The 10,056-nt window shown below is 44.9% G+C and overlaps 1 protein-coding gene across 1 annotated transcript; it reads left to right on the top strand.

Moving 5' to 3' along the window:
• The first annotated feature begins 4,960 nt into the window (after positions 1-4,960).
• On the top strand, positions 4,961-7,576 carry LOC121452890 (BSD domain-containing protein 1-like). The gene has a single exon (XM_041659259.1). It carries the CDS (start codon positions 4,961-4,963, stop codon positions 6,242-6,244), a length of 1,284 nt encoding a protein of 427 aa, XP_041515193.1. The 3' UTR covers positions 6,245-7,576.
• Positions 7,577-10,056: the final 2,480 nt, after the last annotated feature.

The following is a 10,056-nucleotide window of genomic DNA, read 5'->3' on the forward strand; positions in this document are numbered from 1 at the left end:
TTGTCTTGATATTTCCTATTGGGCAGGTATTTTTCCATCTGTCAGTATCCAAACATCCAGGGTCCCTTAAATTTCTCAAAGATGAGTGTTTTCCTGTGGAGATAAGAACAGAACCCTGCCCCCATTCTATTTGTTTTTCTTACCACCTGTATGAATATCATCATTGTGGATGAGTTGTCATTTCTCCTTTCCAAGAGGTTTCTCCTCTTCAAATCGAAACTTTATTAATTTTGATGGTATCCACAATTTTTCTTCTCCTGTGGAAACAAGAGCAAAACCACTTCCCCAATGTAGCACATCTCCTGGCTTCCACTGAGAGGTCAGCACATCTTTGAAATAAATCGGTTGATTTAGTTCAGCAGACTTTTCCATTATCCAGTGTCTTTCTGCTGCTGTCGTTCCTTTCTCATTAGCGTTAAGAAAACTCAAGGTTAATAAAGCATTGTGTAATCTATTTCTGGGGGTATTTTCGGTCCCTTTCTGTTTGTTCAGCATATCCTTTATAGTACGATTTGATCTTTCTATAACTGCCTGACCTGTAGGATTATTTGGTATACCTGTAATGTGTTTTATATTATAATAATCAAAAAAGCGTTTCATTTTCTTAGATACATATGCTGGACCATTATCTGTCTTTATTTGTGCAGGTATACCCATGATGGCCATAACTTCCAATAAATGTGTGATCACTGAATCAGCCTTTTCTGAGCTCAGGGCAGTAGCCCATTGAAAACCTGAATACATGTCTATGGTGTGGTGTACATATTTTAATTTACCAAATTCCATAAAGTGGAACACATCCATCTGCCAGATTTCATTTCTCTTAGTACCCTTTGGGTTGCTCCCTGCAGGCAACGGTGTTTGATTATAGAAAGAACAAGTAGGACATCTCTTTATAATGTCGTTAGCTTGTTGCCAAGTAATGGAAAATTCTTTCTTTAGGCCTTTACTATTGACATGATGCTTATTATGAAATTCTGAGGCCTGCAACACACTTCCAATCAATAATTGATCAATCTCAGCGTTGCCTTGGGCTAGAGGACCAGGCAGACCTGTATGGGACCGGATGTGTGTTATGTACATCGGACAAAGCCTGTTCCTGATTATGTCTTGTACCTGGATAAACAATGAAGTCAACTCTGTGTCATCTGGTATAAATTCAGCGGTTTCAATATGCAAGATAACTCTTTCTGCATATTGTGAATCTGTAACTATATTAAGAGGTTCTTTAAAATCCTTTAGCACCATAAGAATGGCATATAATTCTGCCTTCTGGACAGAATTATAAGGGCTTTGTTCCACCTTACTCAATTCATCTGACTTGTAACCTGCTTTCCCTGATTTATTTGCATCAGTATAGAACGTACGACCTCCAGTTATTGGAGCATCACGTACAATTCTAGGAAGAATCCAAGAAGTTCTTTATATAAGGTTAAGTCTACCACTTTTGGGATAGTTGCTATTAATTTCTCCAAAAAAATTAGCACAAGCTCTTTGCCATGGTTCATTGTCTTCCCATAACTTTTTTATTTCTTCAGTAGTAAAAGGCACTATAATTTCTGCTGGGTCTATACCTGCTAGTTGACGAAGTCTCAGCTTACCTTTTATAATTAATTCAGAGACTTTTTCCACATAAGTTTTTAATTTTTTACTTGGTTTATTAGGTATAATTATCCACTCTAAAATAATATCTTCCCTCTGCATTAGAATCCCTATATGAGAAATTCTGGAAGGCAATATGACTAGGATGCAGCTAAGATTTGGGTTCACCCTATCCACATGTGCCTCCTGTAATTTTTCCTCAATCATTGTCAGTTCCTTTTCTGCTTCAGCTGTCAGTTTTCTTGGACTATTCAAATCTTTATCACCATCTAAGGTTTTGTTTAAATGAACTATTCGATCAGGTGTTATCCCAACAGCTGGTCGTAGACTGGAAATGTCTCCTAACAATCTTTGGAAGTCATTAAGAGTCTTTAACCGGTCTCTCCTAATTTGTGCCTTTTGCGTTTTAATTTTCTCTAACCCTATTCTGTAACCTAGGTAATTAATAGAATTTCCTCTTTGAATCTTTTCAGGGGCAATTTGTAATCCCCACCTAGGCAAGACTTTCTTTACTTCTTCAAACATCCTTTCTAAAGTATCTTTATTTGAATCAGATAACAAGATGTCATCCATGTAATGATAAATGATGGACTTGGGGAATTGTTTACGAATTATTTCCAATGGCTTACTTACAAAATATTGGCACAATGTAGGACTATTGAGCATACCCTGTGGGAGGACAGTCCATTGATATCTCCTATTAGGCTGAGAATTATTATAAGTAGGCACTGTGAAGGCAAATTTTTCTCTATCCTTTTCTTGTAACGGTATAGTGAAAAAACAATCTTTCAAATCAATAACTATAAGAGGCCATCCTTTTGGTAACAGAGAAGGCAAAGGAATTCCAGATTGTAGTGGGCCCATAGGTTGAATTACTTTGTTGACAGCTCTTACATCTGTCACCATTCTCCATTTACCAGATTTCTTTTTTTTTTAATTTATTTATTATGTATACATATTCTGTCTGCGTGCATGCCTGCAGGCCAGAAGAGGGCACCAGACCTCACCACAGATGGTTGTAAGCCACCACGTGGTTGCTGGGAATTGAACTCGAGACCTTTGGAAGAGCAGGCAATGCTCTTAACCACTGAACCATCTCTCCAGCCCGCCAGATTTCTTTTTTACAACAAACACAGGAGAATTCCACGGGCTGGTTGATTCTTCAATGTGGTGAGCATCTAGTTGCTCCTGCACCAGCTGTTCCAATGCCTGTAGTTTATCTTCAGCTAGAGGGCACTGTTTGATCCATATTGGCTTCTCAGTTAGCCATTTTAAAGGTAGGGCTGTTGGTACCTCTAAAGGTTTGGTATTTGCTGTATGTTCTTGTACAGCCTGAATGGCTGGTAACCTTTTTCCATAATACCTCATCATATCCTTCCCAGAATTATGAGTTCCTGGAACTACAGGAATGTTAATCTGGGTATTCCATTGCTGTAGCAGGTCATGGCCCCATAAATTTATTGCAATATTGGCTATATATGGCCTTAGTCTTCCTATTTGCCCTTCGGGCCCTATGCATTCAACCCATCTTGTGCTTTGTTTTACACGAGATAGGGTTCCAATTCCCAGGAACTGAACATCTACCTCTTGAAGAGGCCAATTCGGATGCCAAGATTCTGGGGTAATGATACTTACATCTGCACCTGTGTCTAATAAGCCTTCAATAAAAGTGCCATTTATACAGACTCTTAGTTTTGGTCTTTGATCATTAATAGAAGTCTGCCAAAATATACATTTACTCTGTCCTACTGGGTTTTTTGACTCATCCTCCACACGTATTTCATCATTTAGACCAGTATTACTTTTTACAGCAGAAACTGGAGCTTTTAATTTTCTTGGTGAGGCATGTTCTCCACTGTGACTGGGAATGACTGGGCCACTGTTGGCTTGGGGACCTGCGAGAGGCCCCTCAAGGAGTTTCCTGACGGTATCGGGTTGCCTTGTTTGTCTGTTGTTGACCTGCATTCGTTGGACCAATGTTGGCCTTTACCGCATCTCCTACATATACCTGAAGGCCGAGGTCTCCTATTTTTGTCATTCCCAGAGGAGATAATATTCCTAGAAATTCTGTGCCTGCAATCCCTTTTCAGATGTCCTAATTTACCACAATTAAAACACCTGGCAGTTTGATGTCTCCTCATTGCTGTGGAAATCGCTTCTCCTACCCAAGATTCATCGTTATAGCTAAACGTCTCAACATTCATTGTATGCTGAATCCATTCATCCATAGGTGCTGATCTAGACTTTAAAGGCCCAATTATCTTTTTGCATTCTATGTTTGCATTCTCAAAAGCTAGAGATTCAAGAAGTATTCGTCTAGCTTCTGGGTCTGTTACCCCTATGTCCAGAGCCTTAATTAATCTTTGCAAAAAGTCACTAAAGGGTTCTCTCTGTCCCTGCCTAATTCTGGTATATGATTCAACCCTTTTTGCTGGATCTTGTATCCTATTCCAAGCATTTAAAGCTGCTTGGTGACATAGACATAGTACTTCATCACCATAAAGAGCTTGGACCTGTGGATCAGCATATTCTCCTGCACCAAGAATTTGATCTTGGGAAACCTCTACACCTTTTGCTCTTCCTTGCTGTTCCATATGTTTGGATTCTTCTCTGAAATAAATTCCAAACATCAAGGAAGGTCCATTATCTAAAACTGCAGACACTAACTGATGGAAACCATGAGGGGTAGCTCTAGCATTAGAAGCCCAAGTCCTTATCATTTCCTTTACATATGCAGAGTGCAAGCCAAAATTAACAATAGCTTGCTTAATTTCTTTTACATCATTCATTGCTATTGGCGTCCATCTAGCTTCTCTGACTCCCTTTGAGCCTTTAGAAGTTGACGCTTTGTCAGAATTAAGTATAGGGTATGCCGCTAAAACCTTGGGTAAGCCAGTTCTAATAGCTTGTGTTGGCGTTGTATCCTGTCCTTGTGCCTTATTACTCTGTTCACCAGCTCCAATCATCTCTTCAATCATTTCAAGTCTTTTTATTATTGTCTTTATTATTGTCTCTTTTGAATCCTGAATCTCCTGACCTGCATGAGTTTCTAGTAAAGATTGTATGGTTCTTAGGAGTGCCATGATCTTCCTAAATGATAGAATATGCAAAAGAATACTGAAACCTAGTAACCAGTAAATTAAATTATCCCCATAGTCATATAAACCTTGCATGATATAACCCATTGTATTGGTAACCAGAACAGTAAAATTCACGTTGGAAACGAAAACTGCCATATTACCTATTATCCAGCAGGTGGCGCTGTTGCCAAGTCGCGATGAAAACAGGGTCCTGTTTCAGAGTCTGCCTAGTATTTGTTAAAAACTGGAAAATGGAGTGGTGATGTCATGCAGGCAAGATGGTGGAAGGGGAGGACGTGGGGTGGTGGCGGAGCTGGCTGCAGCAGAGTTACCAGGCAGTCAAAGAAAAGTCCACTGAAGCTTTGGAGTTCATGAAGCGGGACCTGACGGAATTTACCCAGGTGGTACAACATGACACAGCCTGCACCATAGCAGCCACTGCCAGTGTGGTCAAGGAGAAGCTGGCCATGGAAGGCTCCTCAGGGGCAACAGAAAAAATGAAGAAGGGGTTATCTGACTTCTTAGGGGTGATCTCAGACACCTTTGCCCCCTCACCAGACAAAACCATTGACTGTGATGTCATCACCCTGATGGGCACACCCTCTGGCACAGCTGAGGCATACGACGGCACCAAGGCTCACCTCTACAGTCTGCAGTCAGACCCAGCAACGTACTGCAACGAACCTGATGGGCCCCCGGAATTGTTTGACGCCTGGCTTTCCCATTTCTGCTTGGAGGAGAAGAAGGGGGAGATCTCTGAACTCCTTGTGGGCAGCCCCTCCATCCGGGCCCTCTACACCAAGATGGTTCCAGCAGCTGTTTCCCATTCAGAATTCTGGCATCAGTATTTCTATAAAGTCCACCAACTTGAACAGGAGCAGGCCCGGAGGGATGCTCTGAAGCAGCGGGCAGACCAGAACATCTCTGAGGAGCCTGACTGGGAAGAGGAAGAAGAGGAGCTTGAAGACATTGCACCGTCTCCAAAAGAGGCAAAGGTACCAAAAGAGACCAAAACCTCCCCAACCCCTGAAGCTGGACCTGGTCCCCAGAGCCCCTGTGAAGATACTCCAGTGGAACCCCCTGCAGAGGTGACTCCATCAGAGAGCAGTGAGAGCATCTCCCTCGTGACACAGATTGCCAACCCTGCTGCTGCACCAGAGGCACCAGTGCTGCCCAAAGACCTGTCCCAAAAGCTACTTGAGGCATCTTTGGAAGAACAGAGTCTAGCTGAGGACGAGGGGGAAACTGGACCTCCACCCCCAGTTCCCTCCAAGCCTCCAACCCCTGCAAGCAGAGCCAGTGGCCCAGAGCCCAGGCCTCCCGCCAGAGTAGAGACCCTGAGAGAAGAGGTACCCACAGACTTACGCGTATTTGAGCTGAACTCAGATAGTGGGAAGTCTACGCCCTCCAACAATGGCAAGAAAGGCTCAAGCACGGACATCAGTGAGGACTGGGAAAAGGACTTTGACTTGGACAGGACTGAAGAAGAAGTGCAGATGGCACTTTCCAAAGTGGATGCCTCCGGTGAGCTGGAAGATGTGGAGTGGGAGGACTGGGACTGAGGGGAGCCAGAGCAAGCAGCTCCCCACCCAAGACATATCCCACCTCCCTTGCTCGCTAATCTCAGCCAGCCTTGGAAGACACTGAGAATGTCCCCCCCCAAAATGGCCTCTACCATCCAGAACTTGGTGCAGATTCTGATGGCTCCCTGCTGGCCCTCTGCTCACACCTTGGAAGAACCTTTCCAAATACAAATCCAGAAGTCTGACTTGTGCCAACTTTAGGATGACTTAAAGGGAGGACCCGAACCCCACTGGAGAGCCTGCATTTCTCTACTGTTCTAGGGACTCCTGCTGGGAAACCTCCTGGGGTAGCTGTCTTCTGCACACACAGGAGCTGAAACACAGGTCTCTGAGAAGGCCATAAGCTAGTGAGCTAACAAGGGAGGCTAGCCACCTGCCCTTGGCTACACAGGGACAGTGAATAGCGTTTTGGTTCCTGTCCCGGTGAGTAAGAGGCAATCATCTCTGGGAAATTTGCCTCTCTCTGGAATGTCCCTCCCAAGTGTTTTCCACTCCTGCGAAGGTCCTATGGGTTCAGAATCCAAGACCAAACCTTGAATCTCCTTTAGCCCACACCGGGATATCCCTACATCTTCCCAGGGCTTTTTCCTGTCAGATGCACCCAAGTCCTTAGCCCAGCTGTGCCACTGCAAGAGTCTGCTCTTGTATTTTTTTCCCCTCCCCAAGAAGGGAGGGAGCCACTTTCAGGCCCTTCTGGGTGTTGCCTGGTTGGATACCTGCTGCGAACAGCCACCTACCTTGACTCCCATAGCATAGGACACAAGCCAGCTGTGAGCTCTGTGAAGTGAGCAGAAGCGTGCTCAGCCATCTGCAGGCCTGCTTCTCCTCAGCCCTCTGCTGAGGAAGGACCTCCTTCCTGAAGACTTTCCACCTGGGGCTCGGTGAGGGCTGCACAGAGACCCGGTGCTTCAGATAGAATTCTAGTGATTCTGTGCTGGTGCATCCCCTAGTGACTTAAAGGGATCTTGACAGGGGCACCGTGAGTAGTGGGCACCTCGCTTCAAACCTTGAGAGAAGAGGGTAGAATGAAGAGAATGCTAAATCTTTTTTTCTTTTTCTTTTTGATGGGATGGGATTTTTCTCTTTGTAATTTTTAGTTTAATTAACCTTTTGGTTGTTTGTGCAATATTATATATTTTAAATTATGATGCATCTCCCCAGAGTATTTTGTAGCTGGGAAAAGGGGAAAAAAAAAGAAAAATTCTAACAGCTGTTAGTTTTGTAATTAAAAAGGAACAAAAAACAAAGTTTGTCCTGAACCTTTTACAGATTTGTCATAACAGCATTAAAGTGATTGAACAGAAAAAAAAACTGGAAAATGTAAGTTGCGCAACAAAGTAAATGTAATTAAATCAATTCCAGAGACGGAATCAGAAACCCAGAATCCAGGGGTAGAGAAGAGCAACCTGGAAGCCGCTTATGCCTCCACGTGACAGAGTCACCCTGAGGGGTTGCAGCTTTCAGCAACCACGTGCTCTGGTTAGCGCCACTTAAGAGCTGTGCTTGCAAGGGAGATTTAAAAACAACTCAGAAAAGAGCAAACCACGCAGGCAGAGACTATGCGAGCCTGTGGAGTTTAAATCCACGTGGGGAGGCCAAGGCCGCTACTGCAAGGCACAGGCGGCAGCTGAGGAAGGAAGGGCTCCCGCCAAGCCGAACTCGCACCCAGCAGCCAAGCGGGGAAAGGAGAGGTTCTAAAACCAAACGTTGGGTGCCAACTGAAGGCATAAGTCATAAACAAGGCCTCACCAGTTTGGAATTATGATTAATAGGGTGGTATTTATTTAAAGGGGAAAAAACTTACAGATCACCGTCAGCCCTCTGCGCAACCAGGAAGGGAGTCTAGTCGCCAGCGGAGCAGGAAGTGAAGAGAGAGAGGAGAGGGAAGTGGCCGCTTTTTTAAAGGGAGAGAGACCACGCCCCAATGGGCTGGTATCTCAGCTGCGATAGGCTGGAGGAGTGGGAGGACCTCCCATAACAAACAAGTATCACGCTGAAAAGACCATAATTAGAGCTATAATGGATGAAAATGACCGTGGCCACCAAGACTGCTGATCATGACGCCGGTCCTTCAGGGGGAGATAGATAAGCCATGGGAGAAACAAAATGTAAATACATGCAAGTAACGTGCGAACTCTAATTAACCATGGAGGCAGCGACAGAGAGCCCTGTCAGCTGTTCATTATCAGAGACCCGTGACACCAAGGTTTTCAGGGGGCAGGCGGGAGCACCCCAGCTGGGAAGGGGCTGTGCATATGACGAAAGTCAAATGTGATTTCAGTCTAAATAATCTCCCAAGCAGCAAAGAAAAGAGGAAATGCAATCCTGATGAGTAAATCCAACCTGTCCAAGATCATCAGTTGACTCCCAACAGGGAGTTAGAGACGTGGCTGGAAGAACCGGCTGAAGCGCGGTGGTGGAGACTTCCAAAGCCAGCGGAAGCGTGGCGTCTCAAGGTGTGGGGAACGACACCTGAGCAGAGCAATCTCAGGAAAATTAGTCACAGCCAGAGTCCTGCCAGGTCTCTTAAATTGGTTTTTCTTCCCTTCAAAGCCATCCTCCCAGCACTTGCAGCTTTGTTTAAAAATAGTATTTCCAAGAGTCTTCCAAGCCGCCTCAGTGGGTCAAGCGTGTGCTGACCAGGTTGTGCGGACCTGAGTTCAGATTTCCCGAAAGCTACGTAAAGGCAGAGGCATTAGCACCGTTCTGTAATTCCAGCGTTCCTGCGGTGCAGTGGTAAGCAGAGAATCTGGGAGATTAAAGGCCAGAGAGCCTGTCACATACAATGTGGTAATTTGAAAAAATGGTCCCCAAAGGGAGTGGTGCTAAAAGGTCTGACCTTGTTGGAGGAGGCGTGGTCTTGTTGCAGAAGTGAGTCTCTGCGGAGACTCAAGCCACGCCCAGTGAGACAGACAACTTCCTGTTGTCTGAAAGTCACTGGGATGGATACTTTTCCAGCGCCATGTCTGCCTGCACGCCACCATGTCGCACCATGATGATAATGGACTAAACCTCTGAAAATGTAAGCTATCCTAATTAAACATTTTTCCTTTATAAGAGTTGCTGTGGTCAGGATGTCTTTTCACCACCATGGCAACCCTAACTAAGACACAGCATTAAACAGTCTGTGAAAAAGAAGGCGGAAAATGAGGACCAATAGCTGAGTTATCCTCTGATCTTCATGTATTTACACATATGTGTCGTACACAGGCATGCACACACGTGTGTGCGCACACACACACATTTAAAGTATCTGGGGGCTGGAGATGCAGCTCAGTTGGTATAATGCTTGCCTAATAAGCACAGAGCCCTGAGTTTAATCCTCAGCACCACGCTGAATACCATGGAGCAAGCCTACAATTCCAGGCATTGGGCCTAGGAGGATTGGGAGTTCAAGATCCCCTTTAACATCAAGTTCGAGGCCAGCCAGGAATACATGAGAAATGCCTCAAAGAAAAGAAATTACTTTTGACACATCCCTTTCCCCCATTTCTGCCATAGATGCTCCATAGAGAAATGCCCAGCGCCCCCAGAATGGTCTGCCAGCCCCACTACAAGCCTTCCCCACATACTGCTTCACCCTCAACTTCACTATGCTACTAAAAGTGAGAATTCCATCCCCCACCACCGTTTTCCTGAGCCTGCTCTCTCCCGCTCTGTATCCAGAGAGGACCTTCTCCAAATGTCAGCTTTCCCTTCCCACAGATGAAGGACTCCAGTTCCTCCAGCTGCCCTCGCAGCATTCTTGACTGCTGACGCCACCTTGGAGTTGACACATGTCTTTTTCATCT

This window comes from Microtus oregoni, unplaced genomic scaffold (genome assembly GCF_018167655.1).
Source record: "Microtus oregoni isolate MIOR12 unplaced genomic scaffold, Mior012 000010F_ref0000083, whole genome shotgun sequence".
In the NCBI taxonomy this organism is placed as follows: domain Eukaryota; kingdom Metazoa; phylum Chordata; class Mammalia; order Rodentia; family Cricetidae; genus Microtus; species Microtus oregoni.